The following is a 24,969-nucleotide window of genomic DNA, read 5'->3' on the forward strand; positions in this document are numbered from 1 at the left end:
AATTTTTATTTTCTACCGCATGGTGCTAACCAGGCAGTAATCAGCAGTGCACAAGTGCTGACGATTACCACCTGGTTAATTCGTGTGACCTTACCGCTAAGTCAACGGGTGGGGGTAAGGTTTCAGGCCCAAAATGGACGTGCGCTGATTTTTCTTCTGCTGCACATCCATTTTTGGCAAAAAATAAGGCCTTTTTTGCAGGTGCACTGAAAAATGGACCTGCACGCGTCCAATACATGCGTCTACACCAGTGCAGGCCATTTTTCAGTACACCCTAATAAAAGGACCCCTCAGAGAAAATCAATTTTATTTAACTTATAAGATATTTCAGCTATTAAGTGAGGATCTCTATTCTGAAGAAGAAACAAGAGTTGGACATCATCGGCATAAATGAAAAATGTGATACCAAGTGTTTGAAGAAGGAGTGCAAGGGGTTAAAGTAAACCACTGAAAAGAATAGTAGAAAGGGAGTTAGACCACTGTACCTGAAAAGACTTTCAATGGATATAAGTTTTAAACTACTCAATAGACCCTCTTAATCTACTTTCCGTACTTTCCTTTCAGATTCATGCCTGGTTCAACATGTTATTAAACCAAGGAGCTCATTTTTGAAAGGAAAAAAACATCTAAAAAGTGGAATAAAGCAGCATTTGGACATTTTTTCTCACAAAAATGTTCAAATCAGTATTTTCAAAACCTATTTTTCAGATGTTTTTCTATGCTGTTCGTCTGCAGTGCATCCAAATCTCAAGGGGGCGTGTCAGAGCAGGGCTGGTGCTAGGGTCTCTGGTGCCCCCTTGCAAACTATCAGTTTGTGCCCCCGTCCCCCGGTCCAGCATCTCCTTTCTCTTTTCTCCCTCTCTCCTCCCACCCCGCCCAGTGTTGCCAGGTGGAAAATTTTTTTCCCACCCAATCCAGCACAAAAACCGCCCAAAACCCGCCCAAACTCAAACCCCGCCCCTGACACCCCCACCCCCGCGTCATCACCCCCGCCCCCGCCGTCATCAACCCCGCCCCCGCCGTCACCGGCCCCGCCTCCCCATCACCGGCCCCGCCTCCCCCGTCATCGGCCCCGCCTCCCACGTCATCGGCCCTGCCTCCCACGTCATCGGCCCCGCCTCCTACATCACTAACCCCGCCCAAAAATGTCACTAACCCCGCCCCCGTGGCCGAAAAAGCAGCCCAAAAAACCGCCCTGAAGCCCAAAAAGCAGCCCAAAAAAATGCAACCCGCTGCGGGCAAAAATTTCCCGCGGCGGGTCGCGGAAAACCGCCCAATTGGTCGGTAAAACCGCCCACCTGGCAACACTGACCCCGCCCCCTTTTTCAGCCCAGTGTATTAAAAGGTGAAAAACAAAAGTTTGGGGTTTTGTTACTCGATAGCTTTTTAATTTATTGGAAAACTTCACATATGTAGATATAAATATCATGAAATAAAATTGAATATCACTAAAACTGCTTAAAATTTATTGTAGCTGGTTGAAACAGTATTAATAAAGGCTCTATTTTGTGCTCCTTTTTCTACACTTCTATACAATACAGTAATACATGGCCAAATTTCAGTGAGAATATCCTGTTTACTGATGGGTTCATCTTAACCTTTGCCGTAATCTGCCTTGGGAAGCCTGGTGTTATAAAGATTGGAAGTAAAATTAAGCTCTTCTTTCATTGGGACATATGGAATCACATCTTCACCTCATCTCTTTTGTACAAATGGATTATTCTGTTTTGAGCATGTTTCAGGGACAAGTGGTTTTCATATTTTATTTCAGGCAGATCTCTCATTTGCTTAAATATAACTAAATGGGTTATAAATCCCTAATGAAGTCCATTAGTTTGTCTTATAATGTGCCAAAACCTGCAGCCCCCCCCCACCACCACATTTGCCGCCATCCCCCTCCTGCATATCACAACCCCCACACACTATACAGTCCTTCCATGAAGGGCCCGCCCATCCTGGTAGTGTAGTGGCCTCTGTGGCTGTGGGGGCAGGAAAGAAGCTCACTCTTTCCTGCCTGCTGCCGCTACTCCCTTTTAAAATCGAGCATGGTACCGGAAGATTGGAGGGTGGCCAATGTAACGCCCATTTTTAAAAAAGGCTCCAGGGGAGATCCGGGAAATTATAGACCGGTGAGTCTGACGTCGGTGCCGGGGAAAATGGTAGAGGCTATTATTAAAAACAAAATTACAGAGCACATCCGAGGACATGGATTACTGAGACCAAGTCAGCATGGCTTTTGTGTGGGGAAATCTTGCCTGACCAATTTACTTCAATTCTTTGAAGGAGTGAACAAACATGTGGACAAAGGGGAGTCGGTTGATATTGTGTATCTGGATTTTCAAAAGGCGTTTGACAAGGTACCTCATGAAAGGCTACAGAGGAAATTGGAGGGTCATGGGATAGGAGGAAATGTCCTATTGTGGATTAAAAACTGGTTGAAGGATAGGAAACAGAGAGTGGGGTTAAATGGGCAGTATTCACAATGGAGAAGGGTAGTTAGTGAGGTTCCTCAGGGGTCCGTGCTAGGACCGCTGCTTTTTAATATATTTATAAATGATTTAGAGATGGGAGTAACTAGCGAGGTAATTAAATTTGCTGATGACACAAAGTTATTCAAAGTCGTTAAATCATGACAGGATTGTGAAAAATTACAAGAGGACCTTACGAGACTGGGAGACTGGGCGGCTAAATGGCAGATGATGTTTAATGTGAGCAAGTGCAAGGTGATGCATGTGGGAAAAAAGAACCCGAATTATAGCTACGTCATGCAAGGTTCCACGTTAGGAGTTACGGACCAAGAAAGGGATCTGGGTGTCGTCGTCGATAACACACTGAAACCTTCTGCTCAGTGTGCTGCTGCGGCTAAGAAAGCGAATAGAATGCTGGGTATTATTAGGAAAGGTATGGAAAACAGGTGTGAGGATGTTATAATGCCGTTGTATCGCTCCATGGTGCGACCGCACCTTGAGTATTGTGTTCAATTCTGGTCGCCGCATCTCAAGAAAGATATAGTAGAATTGGAAAAGGTGCAGCGAAGGGCGACTAAAATGATAGCGGGGATGGGACGACTTCCCTATGAAGAAAGACTAAGGAGGCTAGGGCTATACAGCTTGGAGAAGAGACGGCTGAGAGGAGACATGATAGAGGTATATAAAATAATGAGTGGAGTGGAACAGGTGGATGTGAAGCTTCTGTTCACGCTTTCCAAAAATACTAGGACTAGGGGGCATGCGATGAAACTACAGTGTAGTAAATTTAAAACAAATCGGAGAAAATTTTTCTTCACCCAACGTGTAATTAAACTCTGAAATTCGTTGCCGGAGAAAGTGGTGAAGGCGGTTAGCTTAGCAGAGTTTAAAAAGGGGTTGGACGGTTTCCTAAAGGACAAGTCCATAAACCGCTACTAAACGGACTTGGAAAAATCCAAAATTCCAGGAATAACATGTATAGAATGTTTGTACGTTTGGGAAGCTTGCCAGGTGCCCTTGGCCTGGATTGGCCGCTGTCGTGGACAGGATGCTGGGCTCGATGGACCCTTGGTCTTTTCCCAGTATGGCATTACTTATGTACTTATGTACTTATGTTTGCTCTTCTGTGCCGCGGGCGGCACCGCTGTGTTGAAAAAATGGCTGCCAAGACTTCTGGCAGCAGTCTCGTACGGGGATGAGGACAGAGCCAATGGCTTCTGCAGATGAGGACAGAGCCCACGGGGATGGGGTGGGGACAGGGACAGAACCTACAGAGATGGGGCAGGGACGGGATGGGGATGGAGACAGAAACCATGGGGTGGGGACAGGGACAGACTTTGTCCTCACGTCATTCTCTAATCCATATTCTGGGTTCTAATTAATAACCATTTGACTTTCGCTAATCATATTTTGTCCATAGTTAAGAAATAATTTTTTGTACTAAGACACATTTACCTTGTTCATTCTTTCTTCGATTCTTCCTTCTCTTCGTTTACTGGTCCACTTTTTGGTTATCTCTCATGTAGATTAACATAATTCTCTTTTCCAGGGTATCCCTCAATATCAACTTCAATAACTGCAATTAATCCAAAATACTGCTGTAAAATTAATCCACAGCGCTAGGAAATTTGACAGTGTAAGCCCTCGCCTCCATTATGAACATTAGTTCCCCACGTTTCACTGGGTTAATTACAAAGTCCTTGCTTTGACTTTCCAGATTTCTGGGTTACCACAATTCCTCTACTGATCTCTTATACCATATTTACCAGCCATGTGCTATGATCTGCTTAACATAACCTCCTTGCAGTTCCCTCTCATCTTCATATCCACTCACACTCTGCCCACATGCCTTATTTGCAGTTGTTGCTCTCTCACTCTGGAACTCCATGCCTATTGAACTACTTTTGAAACCTTATTTTCAGAATTTTAAGGCAATGCTTAAGACATATCTGTTCTCAAAGGTATTTCCTTCCTGAGTGATCCCAAACATTATTGGGGGGGGGGGGGGGGTCATTATGATAAAGAGCCTCACAAAGTCTGTGTACAATCTTTTCACATATCCTACCCTCCTTATGTATCTTAGTATAGCTGTAATTAATATTTAGAATCTGTACCCCTTTGTAACTAAGGGGTCCTTTCACCAAGCTGTGGGGAAAGGGGCCCTGCGGTAGCAGTTTTCCCCATGCACCAGGCTCTTTTTACCACAATTGGCAAAAAGCCCCAAAAATAAAATGGCCATGCGGTACGAAAACTCTTACCACATGGTCATGCAGCAGGGAGTCCTTACCTCCATCCATTGAGGTGGCGGTAAGGGCTTCTATGGTAACCTGGTGGTAATCAGGCAGCACCTGGCGAAGCCCGATTACCACTGGGTTACCACCACGCTAACCATTTGGGGGGGGGGGGGGGTTCTCCTGGAAATGGCACATGTTCAACTCAGAACTACCGCTGGCAGCTGCGTTGGGCTAGTGGTAGTCCCGGACTAGCGAGCGGTAAGCCCGCATTGGGCTTACTGCCACTCTATAAAAAGGTCCCTAGATTACTTAACTATTTGTAACCTAGGCCTCCTTTTGTTTGCTCTACCTTCTGATGCTTTCTATTTTGTTATTAAAATTGCTTAGATATTTTTTATATGCGGTATATCAAATAAATGTGAGATATGAAAGTACTTGCCCAAATGTCACATGGAGCAGCTGGCCTCCATGGCTTTCAACCATCTGTTCTTACCAAAATCCAATTATGACTCATTTTTTAAAAACATTTTAAACATTTATGTCCCAATTTCCTGTTTCAATGGAAATAACCAAAACATTCTCTGACCAGCGCACCTTATTCCAGAAGTCTTGTGGATTATATTGATGCTCTTTGGTGAATCTGAGACAGGCAGCAATATTCTTTTTAGAGAGCAGTGGTTTCTTCCTAGCTCTGCTCCCATGAACACCTTTCTGATTCAGTTTTTTTCAGGATGACTAATGCATGAACCCTCATATCAGCTGCAGTGAAAGGCTGCAGATCTTTAAGTGTTAGTCTGGGGTTCATTGTGACTTTGTAGATAATCCACACTCTTATCACCTCTCGCTTAGACTATTGCAACTGCTTCTTACAGGTCTCCCACTTAGCCATCTCTCTCCTCTTCAATCTGTTCAAAATTCTGCTGCACGACTAATATTCCGCCAGTGTCGTTATGCTCATATTAGCCCTCTCCTCAAGTCACTTCATTGGCTTCCTATCCATTTCCGCATACAGTTCAAACTCCTCTTATTGACCTATGTGCATTCACTCTGCAGCTCTTCAGTACCTCTCCACTCTCATCTCTCCCTACATTCCTCCCCGGGCAGTGGCGTACCAAGGGGGGGGGGGGGCGGTGGGGGCGGTCCGCCCCGGGTGTCAGCGGGTGGGGGGTGCTCCGCGAGAGCCGACAGTTTTTTTTTTAAATCCATGCAGCGATCGCCGATGCAGGCAGCGCCTCGCGTCTGCCGTGCATGAACTGAAAAGAGGAAATCGCTTTGCTGATGTCGGGCCTTCCCTCGCTTGTTGTCCCGCCCTCGAGGAAATAGGAAGTTACCTCAAAAGAGGGCGGGACAACAAGCGAGGGAAGGCCCGACGTCAGCAAAGCGATTTCCTCTTTTCAGTTCATGCAGGGCAGACGCGAGGCGCTGCCTGCATCGCTGCACGGATTTTAAAAAAAAACCCAGGGTGGTGGCTTTAGGGTGAAGAGGGCTCAGGCCTCTCAACGGAGGGGGGGCTCAGATGGGAGAGGGGGGGCTCAGAGGGGAGAAGGGGATTGGTGAGGGTGCTCAGAGGGAAGAAGGGGATTGGGGAGGGTGGTCATAGGGGAGAAGGGGATTGGGGAGGGTGGGGGTGCTCATAGGGGAGAAGGGGATTGGGGAGGGTGCTCAGAGGGGAGAAGGGGATTGGAGAGGGTGGGGGTGCTCATACCGTAGGGGAGAAGGGGATTGGGGAGGGTGCTCAGAGGGGAGAAGGGGATTGGAGAGGGTGGGGGTGCTCATACCATAGGGGAGAAGGGGATTGGGGAGGGTGCTCATAGGGGAGAAGGGGATTGGAGAGGGTGGGGGTGCTCATAGGGGAGAAGGGGATTGGGGAGGGTGGGGGTGCTCATAGGGGAGAAGGGGATTGGGGAGGGTGCTTAGAGGGGAGAAGGGGATTGGGGAGCTCAGAGGGGAGAAGGGGATTGGGGAGGGTGAGGGTGCTCAGAGGGAAGAAGGGGATTGGGGAGGGTGGGGGTGGTCATAGGGGAGAAGGGGATTGGGGAGGGGAGTGCTCAGATGGGAGAAGGGGTCTGGGGGTCTGACAAGGGGGCAGGAGGGAAAATGGATCCATGCCTGGGGCAGGTGGGAGAATGGGTCTGGGGCTGAAAAGGGGGGATGCAAGGCATGTGGTGGATGAAGGGGGCTGGAACTGGGGGCTGAAAAGGAGGGTATTTGGGATAAGGGGGCTAGCACTGGAACTGGGGGCTGAAACGGGGCAGGGGCTGAAACTGGGGGCTTTAAAGGGGACAGGGAGAACTGGCTGGGGCTGAAGCTCAGGACTGATGGGAGAAAAGGGCTGGGGACTGGTGGGATAGTGGGGCTGAAAAGGGGGGCAGGTGGGAGATGTGGGCTGGGGCTGGAACTAGGGGCAGGTGGAATAAGGGGGCTGAAAAGAGGGGGCAGAGAGAGAGAGGGTACAGACCCTGGATGGAAGTGGGGAGCGTGAGGGAGGGCAGACCTTGGATGGATGGGAGAGGGAGGGCAGACGGATTGAAGGGGCAGAGAGAAAGGGCAGATGGTGGGTGGAAGGGGGAGAGAGAAAGAGGCAGACTGGGGTAAATGGTGGATGGAAGGGGCAGAGATAGAGGGCAGATGTGGATGGAAGGAAGAGAGAGGGCAGACAGTGGATGGAAGGGGCAGAGAGAGAGGGCAGACACTGGATGGAAGGGACATTAGAGAGGGCAGACACTGGATGGCAGAGAGTGAGCGAAGACATGCTGGATGGAAGGAAGACAGTGAAAAGAAGATGAGGAAAGCAGAAACCAGAGACAACAAACTGTAAATATATATTTTAATTATTTTGCTTTAGGATATAGTATTGTAGCTGTGTTAATAAATGTTTATAAGTAGAACATGTAAATAAGGTCATCTTTTTATTGGACTAATTTTAATACATTTTGACTTAACTTTCAGAGAACAAAAACCCCTTCCTCAGTTCAGGATAGGATAATGTAACAGCACTATACTGTATTGACCTGAGGAAGGAGATTTTGGCCTCTGGAAGCTAAATGTATTAGTCCAATAAAATGGTATTATTTTATTTTCTGTATTTGTTTTATTTCTATTTGTTAATTTGTAAAGTGGTGATCGGATTTGTTAGTTTTTTCAAATTTACATCTGCTGTCTTTATATTTTGCACAGTACTAGGGGACATTTTCTGTTTCTGTGGTGTTGCATTGTATGCAGAGTCTGGCATCGGGGGTTCAGTTTAATTTTTGTCTAAATAGAAAGTTTATGATTACTTATTCTATAGTGGATTAGGGTGTATCTGTGTTTGTGAAAAAGACATGGCTTTCGGTTGGCATTGACTGTGCAGGACCGACGATCTGTACTAATCTGTCTGTTTTCGTTTTACAATAGGTGAATTGATGTTCTAGTGCTCACTGTAGTGTTTAAGATGCTTTCCTTTTCCTTGTGTGACTCGTAGAAATTACTGCTTATGGTATGGTAGAATCGCTCTATAGGTCCTGATGTTTTGTATTCTCGGTATGCCTAGTACTGGATTTGGGTGGGGGGGGGGGGTGTTAAAAAATGACCGGCCCCGGGTGTCAACTACCCTAGGTACGCCACTGTCCCCGGGAACTCCGTTCACTGGGTAAATCTCTCTTATCTGTAACCTTCTCCTCCACTGCTAACTCCAGACTCCGGGCAAGATGCACTAAAGTCGTTGTTAGAGCCGTTCCCTACCGAATTCCATAGTGAATCGGTAGGGAACGGCTATGCATCAAGGAAAGGGAATGCAAATGAGCTACTCATTGTAGTTCACTTGCATTCTCTATTCCATTGTAAAACAGTTGGCCAATCGGCCGGTCGAGCATGCGCAGAGTAGCAAAGCGTTATGCTGTCTGCTCTGCGCATGCCAAATACGCCTCTGTGCTGCCCAAAGACGCCGCTGCTCACCTGATCAGCTGATATCGGAGAGTGCCGTTGAAAGCGTCCATCACAAAAATAACCTTCCATTTTGGCCATTATTCACACCCAAATAATAAAAACGCCCTTTTTGGCCATGCTTCACTCAGCTGAGAGACCTGGAAGTCTCTGAGCCAATCACAGCGCGTTCAGCTAAATGCGCTGTGATTGGCTCAGAGACTTCCAGGTCTCTCAGCTGAGTGAAGCACGGCCAAAAAGGATGTTTTTATTATTTGGGTGTGAATAATGGCCAAAATGGAAGGCTATTTTTGTGATGGACGCTTTCAACTGCACTTTCCAATATCAGCTGATTGAAAACTGGCTAAAATGGAAGGCTTTTTTTGTGATGGACGCTTTCAACTGCACTCTCCAATATCAGCTGATTTAAAAATGGCCAAAAGAGAAGGCTTTTTTGAAGCGGAGCAATTTTTTTTTGTTGTTGTTACTTTTATAGCAGTTTTTCAATCCAGCGCAGCCCCAACGAGAGGTAAGACCTCTCGTTAGATTTTCCAGCGTTTTCCACCGTTAAGGCAATCGGAAAAGGTTAGTGCATCTCATTACAATAGGGTTTCTGCACAATTTGCTCATCTGCATTCCGTTTTCGTTAGCTGCTACCATCGTCGGAAAAAAGTCTTTAGTGCATGCCAGGGTTTACTACTTGCTCGTTAATGGCTCATTAAGGGCTCGTTAAGTTTAGTGCATCTGGCCCTTTGTTCCTTTTATCTTGCTGCACCATATGCCTGGAATAGACTTCCTGAGCTGGTACGTCAAGCTCCATCTCTGGCCGTCTTCAAATCTAAGCTAAAAGCCCACCTTTTTGATGCTGCTTTTAACTCCTAACCCTTATTCACTTTGTTCAGAACCTTTATTTTATCATCCTCACTTTAATATTCCCCTATCTCTTGTTTGTTCTGTCTGTCTGTCCTAATTAGATTGTAAGCTCTGTCGAGCAGGGACTGCCTCTTCATGTTCAAGTGTATAGCGCTGCGTACATGTGGTAGCGCTTTAGAAATGATAAGTAGTAGTAGTAGTAGTAGTAGATAATCTTCCAATTTGTTTGGGGGTGATCTTGGGAGGCTGTAGTCATTATTTCTGACTTTTTCCATCTTTGGACTGTCAGACAGTGGATGGATGGAGCCACAATTGTTTAGAAATGGTGTTGTAATCCCATCCATACATCAACTACTCTTTTTCATAGGTCCTCTGAAATTTCTTTGGATTTGTAGCATGATGCATTCCCATTAACTTTTGTGGTGAAGACCAAATTCAAATTCTTTTGAGTTTTCATACAGGACAGGCTGGCCAAACTCTTGTCATGCAAATTTGTTCTGAAAGTTGGTTTACTAGTTACCCAATTACTTAAGCAACTGATTCTAAATACCAATTAACTGTGCTAAGGAAACTAGGGGTTCACTTACTGATTCTGAATTAGTCTTATTGTCCTACTTTTCACATTATTATATCTCAAGGAACATGGAATTGTTTAATGTGTACCCTTTTTATTGCATAAGAAAAGATTGGTTTCTTTTAGACATCACAATAAGAACTTACAATTGTCATGATTATACTTGGGGTTCACAAACTTTTCTCAGTGCTGTATTATCCAACCAGATAAGTCCTGGCACTTCTTACAACATCAAGAGTGTCGGCATTACAAGTTGAGTCTCTTCCAAATTGTTTCTGATACATTACAGCCTGGATCAGAAAACAAACCAATTCCCCTTAGGCTCTGACCATCTTCTTTTTTCTCAGAGCCACCATATGAGGATGTCCGGAGAGCAAGCTGGAATGGGCCTATGGGTGTTGTGCCAAAAGGTATGATTCACTTTCTATGATCTTGGTTTGAATGTACCTCCCCGCTTCCCAGTGGGTACTGCATGGTCCATTTTCAAAGGGCTAAACTGCTGCTTTAGTGTCTGTACGAGTGTATGGTGACCGAGAGAGGGTACTTATATAACAAGGCACCTGGAATACAAGGGTAAGCCTGTGCCTATTCCACAAAGAAAAGAAGACGCCTACTAGAGCAAGCGGCAGAAAATACACTTACATGTAAGGCACAATCACTAACACCAGCCCTGTAGTTGGTGTAGAATCTCACACCTAGATGTTAGCCAGAACATGCATCAGTTATAGTATTCTATAATTTATGTGTATATTTGCATGCTTTGTCCATGCACATGCCCACTAGCAAAGTACGCAGCATCAAAGCATGATGTGTATTTTTCTGCTAGTTGGTATTCAATAAGAGGACCCTTTACACATATAAATGACTAGAATACTGTCATTTACATGCACTCCTTCAGGCTGAAACTCTAGAATTACACCAGAGTGTCTTTATACTAGCATATGGTAACAGAGTCTTTGCACCAGCTTGCTAACACAAGGTAACAGAGTCTTCAGATCAGCACACAAGTGTGAGGTTACACTGAGAATCACCACACTAATGCACAATAACACAGAGTCTTCGCACTAGCTTCATAGCACAAAGTAAGAGAGAAGTTGAAATTCAGACAGTGGAAGGTAGCCAAGTTGCCCCCTGTGGTCAGCGCTTATCCCAAATATTCAATGTCAGGCTGTTTCCAGTGACCGGCATTGACTATCCAGTTTATTTTTGGCTGGTTCCAACTTAACCAGCCAAATCAATATTCAGCACTGGCCGGTTAAGTTGGAACCAGCCAAAGATAGGCCTGCTATTGGCGTTGCCAAATTTGGCCACCAAATCTAGCTGGCGATGCGCCAAAAATCAGTGGATAGCTGGTTATATCACGTGATATAATCGGCTGTTAAGTGCTAACTGGCGATATTCAGCGGGAGATAGCCAGCTATCTCCCGCTGAATATTGCCAGATAGCCGGCTAAGTACCAAATGTTTTTGAATATCTGGGGGGGGGGGGGGGGTGGGGGGAGGACCCTAGATTAGCACACAAGTAGAAGGTTACACAGAGAGTGGAGGATTAGCCTAATGGTTAGTGCAGCAGACTGAGATCCTGGGGAACTGTGTTCAATTCCCACTGCAGCGCCTTGTGACCTTGGGCAAATCACTTAACTCTTCATTAACCCAGATACAAAAAGTTAGATCGTGAGCCTACTAAGGACAGAGAAAGTACCTGCATATAATGTGCACAGTGCTATATATGTCTAGTAGTAGTAGAATCATCACACTAGTGCAGAGATTTTCAACCCAGTCCTTGGGGTACACCCAGCCAGGTGGGGTTTTCAGGACATCTCCTGAGGACCTGCACTAGTGCATAGTAACACAGAGTTCTTGCACTAGCTTACTAGCACAAGGTAACAGAGTCCTTAAATTAGCCTGCAAGTACAAGAATAAACTGAGAATCATCAAACTACTGCACAATAACACAGAGTTTTCACACTGGCTTGAAAGTGCATGGTGACACTTAATAACAGTGTGTGTCCTCATTCTTGAGCAATAGTTAGAGGGTCCTGTGCAACATGTGGATGGAAATGTGAAGCCTGGGTTTGGTCCAATAGATACACAGTAGCAAGGCCCAGTGATCCAACTGAGTTGGTTCTTGTCTTTACTTGTGCTCAGGTTCTCCACCTCAGATTCAAGGAGTGAGCCGAACCAGTGAACCAGTAAGGAACATGCAAGGTGAGTGACCGTGGTTAAAATGAAACCTTAGTACTATGAGCAGGCCTGAGTTAGCTCCAATTATCCCACCAAAAATGGAAATATACTAGTTTTATCCCCATTGCACTGGTCATTCAATTAGTGGGACTAGGGGTGACTCCTGAGATGGATGCAAAGAGTAATTCTGGTGTCTGTGTCCTCGACCACTGTCTTCCTATGCACACAGAACAAAATTAAAGGGCCACTGATGACTTAGTTAAAAGTCTATGAACAGTCTATGGGCAAGCACAAATGACCCAAACTTGGAAAAACAACAAGGGAGGCTTGTAAAAATTTATTTAAAAAGAAATCCATTTTATTGGGCTCTTCCCTGGTAACAAAGAACTGGGACAGACCGAAGGTCCATCAACCCCAGCACCCTGTTTCCAATAGTGGCCAATCCATATCACAAGTACCTGGCAAGATCGCAAAACTGTACAATACATTTTATGCTGCTTATTCTAGAAATAATTAGTGGATTTTCCCCAAGTCCATTTTAATAATGGTCTATGGACTTTTCCTTTAGGAAGCCATCCAAATCTTTTTTAAACCCCACTAAGCTAACTGCTTTTACTACATTCTCTGGCAACGAATTCCAGAGTTTAATTACACATTGAATGAAGAAATATTGTCTCCGATTCATTTTAAATTTACTACTTTGTAGCTTCATTGCATGCCCCCTAGTCCTAGTATTTTTGGAAAGAGTAAACAAGTGATTCACGTCTACCCATTTCACTCCACTCATTATTTTATAGACCTCTATAATATCTCCAAGCTGAAGAGCACTAGCCACTTTAGCCTTTCCTCATAGGGAAGTCATCCCATCCCCTTTATCATTTTTGTCACCCTTCTCTATACCATTTCTAATTCCAATATATCTTTTTTGAGATGTGGTGACCAGAATTGAACACAATATTTGAGGTGCAGTCGCACCATGGAGAGATACAAAGGCATTATAGCATCCTCATTTTTGTTTTCCATTCCTTTCCTAATAATACCTAACATTCTATTTGCTTTCGTAGCCACCGCTACACACTGAGCAGAGGGTTTCAATGTATCATCAACGATGACGCCTAGATCCCTTTCCTGGTCAGTGACTCCTAATGTGGAACCTTGCATTATGTAACTATAATTCGGGTTCTTCTTTCCCACATGCATCACTTTGCACTTGCTTACATTAAATGTCATCTGCCATTTAGATGCCCAGTCTCCCAGTCTCTTAAGGTCCTCTTTTAATTTTTCACAATCTGCTTGCGATTTAACAACTTTGAATAACTTTGTGTTGTTAGCAAATTTAATCTCCTATCCCATGATGCTCCAATTTCCTCTGGAGTCTTTCATGAGGTACATAAGTACATAAGCTACTAAACGGACTTGGAAAACTCCAAAATTCCAGGAATAACATGTATAGAATGTTTGTACGTTTGGGAAGCTTGCCAGGTGCCCTTGGCCTGGATTGGCCGCTGTCATGGACAGGATGCTGGGCTCGATGGACCCTTGGTCTTTTCCCAGTATGGCATTACTTATGTACTTATGTACACCGCCATACTGGGAAAAGACCAAGGGTCCATCAAGCCCAGCATCCTGTCTCCGACAGCGGCCAATCCAGGCTTCAAGAACCCGGCACCTCCCCCCCCAAAAAAAATTTAATAATGTTCAATGGACTTTTCCCTCAGGAATCTGTCCAAACCCCCTTTAAATTCCGTAAGGCCAGCTGCTGTCACCTCATTCTCCAGCAACGAGTTCCAGAGTCTAACTACATGCTGAGTAAAGAAAAACTTTCTCCTATTTGTTTTAAATCTACCATATTCTAGCTTCATCTTGTGTCCCCTGGGTTTGTTGTTGTTTGAAAGTGTAAACAAATGCTTCACATCTGTCCGCTCTAATCTGCTCATTATCTTGTAGACTTCTATCATATCACCCCTCAGCCGCCTTTGTCAAATGCCTTTTGAAAATCCATATATACAATATCGACCATCTCACCTTTATCCACATGTTTGTTCACCCCTTCAAAGAAATGTAATAGATTGGTGAGGCAAGTTTTCCCTTTACTAAATCCGTGTTGACTTTGTCTCAGTAATCCATGTTTTTGAATATGCTCTGTAATTTTGTTCTTTATAATAATCTCTGCACTGACGTCAAACTCACCGGTCTATAATTTCCTGGATCTCCTCTGGAACCTTTATTAAAAATTGGCATTACATTGGCCACCCTCCAATCTTCTGGAACCATGCTTGATGTTGAAGATAAATTACAATAGTTCTACATTTTTCAATTCTATCAGTACTCGGGGATCAATACCAACCGGTCCAGGAGATTTGCTACTCTTCACTTTGTCAAATTGCACCATTACATCCTCCAGGTTTATAGAGATTTCATTCAGTTTCTCTGACTCATCAGCTTTGAATACCATGTCTGGCACCAGTATCTCTCCCAATTCTTCCTAGGTGAAGACCGAAGCAAAGAATTCATTTAATCTCTCCGCTATGGCTTTGTCTTCCCTAAATGTCCCTTTGACCCCTCGGTCATCTAGCAGTCCAACCAATTATTTTGCCAGCTTCTTGCTTTTAATATACCTAAAAAAATTTGTACTATATGTTTTTGCCTCCAACACAATCTTTTTTTTCAAAGTTCCTCTTTGTCTTCCTTATCAGCACTTTGCATTTGACTTGACATTCCTTATGCTGTGTCTTATTATTTTCATTCGGTTCCTTATTCCATTTTCTGATGGATTTTCTTTTAGTTCTAATAGCTTCCTTCACCTCACTTTTTAGCCACGCCGGCTGTCATTTGGTCTTCCTTCCTCCTTTTTAATACATGGAATATATTTGGCCTGGGCTTCCAGGATGGTATTTTTGAACAGAATGCACACCTGATGTAAATTTTTGACCTTTGCAGCTCATCCTTTAAATTGTTTTTTTTTCTTTTTGTTTTCTTTTTTATTTATGCATTTTAAGAATAATACACAAGATAACTTTTCTATGAGAAATACAGAACATATCCTATATAATAAAAAGCACCTCCAATGTTCTGAAGCTGAGAAAGTAAAGCCTTGAAGCGCTCCTGCTGCATCCATCTCCTGAAATGACGTCACGTACTTCCGTGTTCGTAAAGACCAATCACTGGAAGGGAACGCTTCAGAGTTGCCAGGCAACGGAACGTGACGTCACACGCATGAGGGTGTCATCGTCCCTCCCTCTCTTCCAGTTCCAGGCCCCCTACCTCCAAATTTTAAAAGTCAACTTCACTTACGAAGTCAGGTTTACGGCGGCTGACAGCAGCAGCGGTAACGGGTGTGCAGGCTCGACCCTTCTCTCTCTCTCAGCTCTGGTGTCGCCCTTGCGAAAACAGGAAATGAGGGCGGGACCAGAGCTAAGAGAGAGAGAAGGGCCGAGCCTGCACGCCTTTTTCCGCTGCTGTCAGCCGCCGTAAACCCGACTTCGTAAGTGAAGATATCTTTTAAAATTTGGAGGTAGGGGGCCTGGAACTGGAAGGGAGGGCGGGAGGAAGGGAGGGATGACAACACCCTCATGCGTGTGACGTCGTGCTCCGAGGGGGGGAATCCTGGAACTGGGAGGTAAGGAGGGAGGGGGGAACCTGAAACTCAGAGGGAACGAGGGAGAGAGGGGGGAACCTGAAACTCGGTCCCCTGGAACTCGGAGGGAGGGAGGGGATGACCCTGGAACTCGGAGGGAGGGAGGGGACGACCCTGGAACTCGGAGGGAGGGAAGGAGGGGACGACCCTGGAACTCGGAGAGAGGAAGGGAGGGGACAACCCTGGAACTCGGAGAGAGGGAGGGGGAGGGTGACCCTGGAACTCAGAGGGAGGGAGGGGATGACCCTGGAACTCGGAGGGAGGGGGGACAACCTTGGAACTTGGGGGACAATGACCCTGGAACTCGGAGGGAGGATGACCCTGGAACTCAGAGGGAGGGAGGGGGGACAACCATGGAACTCGGAGGGATGATGACCCTGAAACTCGGAGGGAGGGAGGGGGGGACGACCCTGGAACTCGGAGAGAGGGAGGGAGGGGGGATACTGGAACTTGGAGGAAGGGAGGGAGGGAGGGAGGGGGGCCCATGGCACACACTCTCATTATCACACACACACTCTCTGTCTTACAGACACACTCATACCCAGTCTCACTCTCTCTCTGTCACACACACACACTCGCACATTCACTCTCTCTCTCTCACACAGTCACTCTCACACACACTCTCTCAAACATACATACTCCGAGGAAAACCTTGCTAGCGCCCGTTTCATTGGTTTCAGAAACGGGCCTTTTTTCCTAGTTATACAATAAAAGTAGCAAATAATATGAACAAGAAACAATTTACTCTTCCTTAGACCACAATTATGTGGAGGAGGAGAAACCCTAAAATAAGTAGGAGGCAAATCAAAAGGAGAACAAATATACTAAGGAAAAAGCTTCATCAACGAAACCTGGATCCATAATCAAAAGGATCCCTATTCCTTGACCTATGCCCGCCAGGATATAAAATCATTCACTGGACCAGAATGGAAAAGAGAGGCGGAGGCATAGCACTAATCTACTGATCCCAATTCACCACCGAAACCATTGCTGAGTCCATAGCATCCCAACTTGAAATTGCCTCAATCAGAATCCATAATAAATCCATACGTACATAAGTACCGCCATACTGGGAAAAGACCAAGGGTCCATCAAGCCCAGCATCCCGTCTCTGACAGCAACCAATCCAAGCTTCAAGAACCCGGCAACCCCCCCCCCCCCCTCAAAAAAAATGTAATAATGTTCAATGGACTTTTCTCTCAGGAATCTGTCCAAACCCCCTTTAAATTTCGTAAGGCCAGCTGCTGTCACTACATTCTCCGGCAACAAGTTCCAGAGTCTAACTACACGCTGAGTAAAGAAAAACTTTCTCCTATTTGTTTTAAATCTACCATATTCTAGCTTCATCTTGTGTCCACTGGTTTTGTTGTTGTTTGAAAGTGTAAACAAATGCTTCACATCTGTCCACTCTAATCCGCTCATTATCTTGTAGACTTTTATCATATTACCCCTCAGCCGCCTTTTCTCCAAGCTGAAGAGCCCTAACCTTCTCAGCCTTTCCTCATAGGTAAGTCGTTCCATTCCCTTTATCATTTTCGTCGCCCTTCTCTGCACCTTCTCTAATTCCTTTATATCTTTTTTGAGATGTGGCAACCAGAATTAGACACAATACTAGAGGTGCAGTCGCACCATAGAACGATACAACGGCATTATAACATCCTCGTGTTTGTTTTCCATCCCTTTCCTAATAATACTCAACATTCTGTGCGCTTTCTTAGCCGCCGCAGCACACTGAGCAGAAGTTTTTAACGTCTTATCAACGATGACTCCCAGATCCCTTTCTAGGTCCGTGACTCCTAACGCGGAACCTTGCATGACATAGCTGTAATTCGGGTTCCTCTTACCCACATGCATCACTTTGCACTTTTCAACACTGAACTTCATCTGCCACTTGGACGCCCAATCCCCCAGTCTCACGAGGTCCTCCTGTAATCTTTCACACTCCTCCTGTGACTTGATGACCCTGAATAACTTTGTGTCATCTGTGAATTTAATTACCTCACTAGTTACTCCCATCTCTAGGTCATTTATAAATATGTTAAAAAGCAGCGGTCCCAGCACAGACCCCTGCGGGACCCCACTAACTACCCTTCTCCACTGAGAATACTGACCATTCAACCCTACTCTTTGCTTTCTATCTTTCAACCAGTTCTTAATCCATAGTAATACCCTACCTCCGATCCCATGACTCTCCAGTTTCCTCAGGAGTCTTTCCTGAGGCACTTTGTCAAACGCCTTTTGAAAATCCAGATATACAATATCCACCGGCTCCCCATTGTCCTATCCACTGGCTCCCCATTGTCCACATGTTTGTTCACCCCCTCAAAAAATACAGTAGATTGGTGAGGCAAGACTTCCCTTCACTAAATCCGTGCTGACTTTGTCTCATCAGCCCATGTTTTTGTATGTGCTCTGTAATTTTATTCTTAATAATAGCCTCTACCATTTTGCCCAGTACTGACGTCAGACTCACTGGTCTATAATTTCCTGGATCTCCTCTGGAACCTTTTTTAAAAATCGGCGTAAAATTGGCTACCCTCCAGTCTTCCGGTATCACACTCAATTTTAGGGATAGATTGCATATTACTAACAGTAGCTCTACAAGTTCATTTTTCAGTTCTATTAATACTCTGGGATAAATACTATCAGGTCCTGGTGATTTACTACTCTTCAGTTTGCAGAACTGACCCATTACATCCTCCAAGTTTACAGAGAATTCGTTTAGTTTCTCCGACTCGCCTGCTTCAAATACGCTTTCCGGCACTGGTGTCCCTCCCAAATCCTCTTCGGTGAAGACCGAAGCAAAGAATTCATTTAATTTCTCCGCTATGGCTTGGTCTTCGCTGATCGCCCCTTTAACACCATTTTCGTCCAGCGGCCCAACCGATTCTTTAGCCGGCTTCCTGCTTTTAATGTATCTAAAAAAAATTTTACTATGTATTTTCGCTTCTAACGGTAACTTTTTTTCAAAGTCCTTTTTTGCCCTCCTTATCTCCGCTTTGCATTTGGCTTGGCATTCCTTATGTTTCATCTTGTTACTTTCAGTCGGTTCTCTTCTCCACTTTCTGAAGGATTGTTTTTTTTTTTTGTTCTAATGACTTCCTTTACCTTACTGTTTAGCCACGCCGGCTGACGTTTGGTCTTTTTTCCCCTTTTTCTAATATGCGGAATATATTTGTCCTGTACCTCCAGGATGGTGTTTTTAAACAGCATTCACGACTGATGCAAGTTTTTTACCTGCGAGCTGCTCCTTTCAGTCTTTTTTTCACAGTTTTTCTCATTTTGTCGTAATCACCTTTTCTAAAGTTAAACGCTAGTGTATTTGATTTCCTAAGTTCACTTACTTCAATGCCAATATCAAAACTGATCATATTATGATCACTGTTATCAAGCGGCCCTCGCACTGTTACCCCCCGCACCAGATCATGAGCTCCAGTAATGACTAAGTCTAGTATTTTTTTCTTCTCTTGTGGGTTCCTGAATCAGCTATTCCATGAAGCTGTCCTTGATTTCATCAAGGAATTTCACCTCCCTAGCGTGTACCGATGTTACATTAACCCAGTCTATATGTGGATAATTGAAATCAATACAACAACATATAATTTTCTACACTACAATAAAGTATTAAGAGGAAGGCATGGATGCATTACATGAAACCTTTACATGCAAGTAAATGGAGAAAAAAGACCTCAGTAATACCGGCACCGCCTCCCTCCAAAGGAAACACCTTATATTAAGAAAGCGTGCCTCTTTAATCATGGGTCAAAAAAACTCCATATAAATGTTTTCATAAATATTGTCCATCCATCCTCGAAAATACTTCATAAATGGAGCCACGAAAATCAAATATTGTAACTAAATGTTACGTATCTTGGATGTCCAAAGTTAAACAAGTGACAGCCCTAGCAGATAATTCCGCCGCTTAAATTTTCAAACTTGCAGTCTGCTATCTTCACATATCCCAACAGGGGAACCCTGTTTCGCCGAAAATTGGCTGCGTCAGAGGGGAAAAGAGAAACTTTTTCAATAATTACATCCAAGAAACAAATTCGAGCCTGTGGGATATGTGAAGATAGCAGAATGCAAGTTTGAAAATTTAAGGGGCGGAATTATCTGCTAGGACTGTCACTTGTTTAACTTTGGACATCCACGATAAGTAACATTTAGTTACAATATTTGATTTTTGTGGCTCCATTTATGAAGTATTTTCGAGGATGGATGGACAATATTTATGAAAACATTTATATGGAGTTTTTTTGACCCATGATTAAAGAGGCACGCTTTCTTAATATAAGGTGTTTCCTTTGGAGGGAGGCGGTGCCTGTATTACTGAGGTCTTTTTTCTCCATTTACTTGCATGTAAAGGTTTCATGTAATGCATCCATGCCTTCCTCTCAATACTTTATCGTAGCGTAGAAAATTATATGTTGTTGTATTGAGTTGATTCTACACTTCCTGAATTGTGGGTTGATAATTGAAATCACCCATTAATATTACATTGCCCAATTTATTCACTTCCCTAATTTCCTTTGACATTGCTGCGTCTGTCCGCTCGTCCTGGCCAGGCGGACGGTAGTACACTCCTATCACCATCCTTTTCCCCTTTTCACGTGGAATTTCAATCCACAAAGATTCCAATAGGGGTTTTGTCTCCTACAATATTTGCAGCCTATCTGAGTCAAGGTTCTCATTAACATACAGTGCTACCCCTCCTCCAATCCTATCCACCCTATCACTACGATATAATTTGTAGCCCGGTATGACTGTTTCCCATTGGTTATCTTCCTTCCACCAGGTCTCAGAGATGCCAATAATATCCAATTTTTCATTGTGTGCAATGTACTCCAGCTCTCCCATCTTATGTCTCAGCCTCCTGGCATTTGCGTATAGACATTTCAATGCATGCTTGTTGTTCCGTTTTATATTACGTTTAATACACGGCATTATTAATATGTTATCTTCTGTCTGGTCATTATTAATTTTATTTAAGGCCATCTGATCTACTACGATTTCTTTTACATCCTTACTTACAAGTAACGTTTTCTTCCCTGTCTGGGTGATATCCTCAAAAGATACCTTATACTGAACCATGCACTTTTGAGCGACTGTCGGCCTTCCCCCCTTTTCTAGTTTAAAAGCTGCTCTATTTCCTTTTTAAAAGTTGACGTCAACAGCCTGGTCCCACCCTGGTTAAGGTGAAGCCTGTCAGATCGAAATAGGCTCTCCCTTCCCCAGAATGCTGACCAGTTCCTGACAAATCCAAAGCCCTCTTCCCCAAACCATCGTCTCATCCACGCGTTGAGACTTCAGATCTCTGCCTGGCGCTTGGGCCTTGCGCGTGGAACAGGTAGTATTTCAGAAAATGCTACCCTAGAGGATTTGGATTTGAGCTTCCTTCCTAAAAGCCTAAATTTAGCTTCCAGAACCTCTCTCCCACATTTTCCTACGTCGTTGGTACCCACGTGTACCAAGATGGCCAGCTCCTCCCCAGAACTATCTAAAATCTTGTCTAGGTGCCGCGTAAGGTCCGCCACCTTCGCACCAGGTCGATCAACTGAACTGCGTCCTGTTTTACAGACCACCCGGTAACTGGAATGAAAGCCAGCCTAACTTCACGGACTTCATCTCAAACACTTGTGTAAACAACTCCAATATACTAATACTAGGTGACATAAACCTTCACCTAGAAGACCCCAACTCTACCAATGCACGTGAATGTAACGAATTCCTCCACTCATGGGATCTCAAATGGCCTCACATGCAAGCCAGGGCCGGTCTTAGCAAGTGCGGGGCCCTATGCAGACCAATTTGACGGGGCCCCACCCTAGCCCCGCCCACCATAACCCCACCCCACCCTAACTCCGCCCCACCCTAGCTCCACCCCCACCCTAGCTCCAGAGCCAACCACCCCTCCCTCCGAGCTCCAAGGCCCCCAGCTCCAGGACTTGTCGATCCTGCACAGTCAATGCCAACGGAAAACCATGTCTTTTTCACAAACACAGATACACCCTAATCCACTATAGAATAAGTAGTAATATTTAAACTTTCTATTTAGACAAAAATTAAACTGAACCCCCAAGATGCCAGACTCTGCATACAATACAACACCACAGAAACAGAAAATGTCCCCTAGTACTGTGCAAAATATAAAGACAACAGATGTAAATTTGAAAAAAAAACTAACAAATACCAATCACCACTTTACAAATTAACAAATAGAAATAAAACAAATATAGAAAATAAAATAATACCATTTTATTGGACTAATACATTTAGCTTTCAGAGGCCAAAACCTCCGTCCTCAGGTCAATACAGTATAGAGCTGTTACAGTATCCTATCCTGACCTGAGGAAGGGGGCTTTGTTCTCCGAAAGTTTGTCAAAATGTATTAAAATTAGTCCAATAAAAAGATTACCTTATTTACATGTTCTATTATAAACATTTATTAACATAGCTACAATACTATATCCTAAAGCAAAAAAATAAAAATATATATTTTATTTACAGTTTGTCGTCTCTGGTTTCTGCTTTCCTCATCTTCTTTTCACTGTCTTCTTTCCATCCAGCATCTGACTTCGCTCTCTCTCTGCCATCCAGTATCTGCCCTCTCTGCTGTCCCCTCCATCCAATGTCTGTCCTCTGTCCCTGCCCCTTTCGTGCACATCTGCCCTCTATCTCTGCCCCTTCCATTCACTGTCTGCCCTTTCTATCCCTTCCATCCACTGTCTGCCCTTTCTCTCTGCCCCTTCAATCCACAATTTGCCCTCCCTCTCCCATCCATCCGGGTCTGCCCTCCCTCTCGCTCCCCCTTCTATCCAGGCTCTGCCCCTCTCTCTGCCCCTTTTTTTCAGCCCCCAGTTCCAGCCCCACTATCCCACCAGTCCCCCGTTTCAGCCCCCAGCCACTCCTCCCTGTCCCCTTTTCAGCCCCCAGTTTCAACCCCAGTACCCAGCCCATTTCTCTCACCAGCCCCAAGCTTTAGCCCCAGCCACTTCTCCCTATCTCCTTTTCAGCCCCCAGTACCCACAGTTTCAGCCCCTGCCCCTTTTCAGCCTCCAGTCCCAGTACTAGCCCCCTTATCCCACCTACCCTCCTTTTCAGCCCCCAGTTCCAGCCCCCTTCATCCACATGCCTTGTATTAGAGCCCCCCTTTTCAGCCCCAGAACCATTCTCCCACCTGACCCATGCACGCCCCATTTTCCCACCAGCCCCATGCATGGCCCCCATTTCCCATATGGCCCCTTCTCAAACCCCAGTTCCAGCCCCCTTCTCCCATCTGAGAATCCCCATCCCACACCCTTCTCCCATCTGAGTCCCCCTTACCCCCTCCCCCCCCATCTGAGAACCCCCACTCTGCAACCTTCTCCCATCTGAGTCCCCCTTACCCCTCCCCCCATCTGAGAACCCCCACCCTGCAACCTTCTCCCATCCGAGTCCCCCTTACCCCCTCCCCCATCTGAGAACCCCCACCCTGCCACCTTCTCCCATCTGAGTCCCCCCCCCCGACCCGACCCACCTACCAACTCCTGCTGCACCCACTAACTTTAAAAAAAATTTGAGAATCGCTGAGTAGTCCGCCCCCTCCATAGTACTGAAACTGTCCTAGTCACTCTCCTGGCCAAATTCAAGCAGGAAATAGCTACAGGTAAAAGCATACTTCTCCTCCAATTCGACATGTCGAGTGCATTCGACATGGTAAATCACAATATACTACTAAGAATCCTAGATCATTTCGGGATTGGTGGAAATATACTTAACTGGATCAAGGGTTTTCTAACCACCAGAACATACCAAGTAAAATCAAATTCAAACATATCACCACCGTGTAAAAACAGCCTGCGGAGTACCTCAAGGATCACCATTATCACCAATACTCTTCAACATAATGATGATCCCACTGGCAAAGTCCTTATCCAATCAAGGCCTCAACCCGTTCATCTATGCAGATGATGTCACAATCTACATTCCCTTCAGACACGATCTGACAGAAATCACCAATGAAATCAAGCTCGGCCTGAACACCATGGACTCATGGGCAAACTCATTCCAACTGAAACTGAACACTGAAAAAACACACTGCCTCATCCTCTCATCTCAACACAATAAGTACAAACCCACAACCATAAACACCCCAGACCAAACCCTTCCTATCTCAGATAGCCTAAAAATACTCGGCATCACAATCGACTGCAACCTTACTCTTGAGAGCCAAGTAAACTCCGCAACAAAGAAAATGTTCCACTCAATGTGGAAACTTAAACGCGTAAAATCTTTCTTCCCGAGGGAAATATTTTGTAACCTAATACAATCAATGGTTCTAAGCCATGCAGACTACGGCAACGGAATCTATGTGGGATGTAGAGAACAACTCACAAAGAAAATCCAGACCACCCAAAACATAGCAGCCAGGCTGATGTTTGGTAAAACACGATTCGAAAGTGCTAAACCCCTCCGAGAAAAACTGCATTGGCTCCCAATCAAAGAACATATTATCTTCAAAATCTGCACCCTGGTCCACAAAATTATCTATGGCGAAGTCCCAGGATACATGACAGACCTCATAGATCTACCAACCAGAAACAGAACCGGATCATCACGAACATACCTAAACCTCCACTACCCAAATTGCAAAGGACTCAAATACAAAACAACCTATGCATCTAGCTTCTCCTATATAAGCACACAATTATGGAACGCACTGCCAAAAGCTGTGAAAACACTCTATGACCATCTAAACTTCAGGAAATCACTATAAACCAACCTGTTCAAAATGGCCTACCCTACCGACCCAACATAAATGCCTACACCCGGCAACACAGCAAAACCAATGATCGTACTGGACAATATACAACCTTCCCTCTCTTCGACTCCCATGGTGCCTGAAACACACCTACCTTATTCGACCCCAACATAACCTTGTATTTGTTTCTCTACCAGACTTGGCGAACGCCTTTACGGTATTATGTAAGCCACATTGAGCCTACAAATAGGTGGGAAAATGTGGGATACAAATATAACACATAAATAAATAAATAAACATGCTATTCCTTAAGGTTAATTACACTAAATGCAAACAAGGATTGTATCATACTAATTT

General features: G+C 44.8%; 1 protein-coding gene across 3 annotated transcripts in view; it reads left to right on the top strand.

Annotated features, from left to right (window-relative positions):
* Nucleotides 1–24,969, top strand: part of ETV2 (ETS variant transcription factor 2) — a 196,759-nt gene that overhangs the window by 157,160 nt on the left and 14,630 nt on the right. For all 3 annotated transcript variants that reach the window (XM_030211833.1, XM_030211834.1, XM_030211835.1), the window contains exons 6-7: nt 10,400–10,462; nt 12,200–12,259. In XM_030211833.1, the coding sequence (XP_030067693.1) occupies nt 10,400–10,462; nt 12,200–12,259 (123 nt within the window). The remainder of the gene's footprint in view (nt 1–10,399; nt 10,463–12,199; nt 12,260–24,969) is intronic.

Source organism: Microcaecilia unicolor, chromosome 8 (assembly GCF_901765095.1).
Source record: "Microcaecilia unicolor chromosome 8, aMicUni1.1, whole genome shotgun sequence".
NCBI lineage: Eukaryota > Metazoa > Chordata > Amphibia > Gymnophiona > Siphonopidae > Microcaecilia > Microcaecilia unicolor.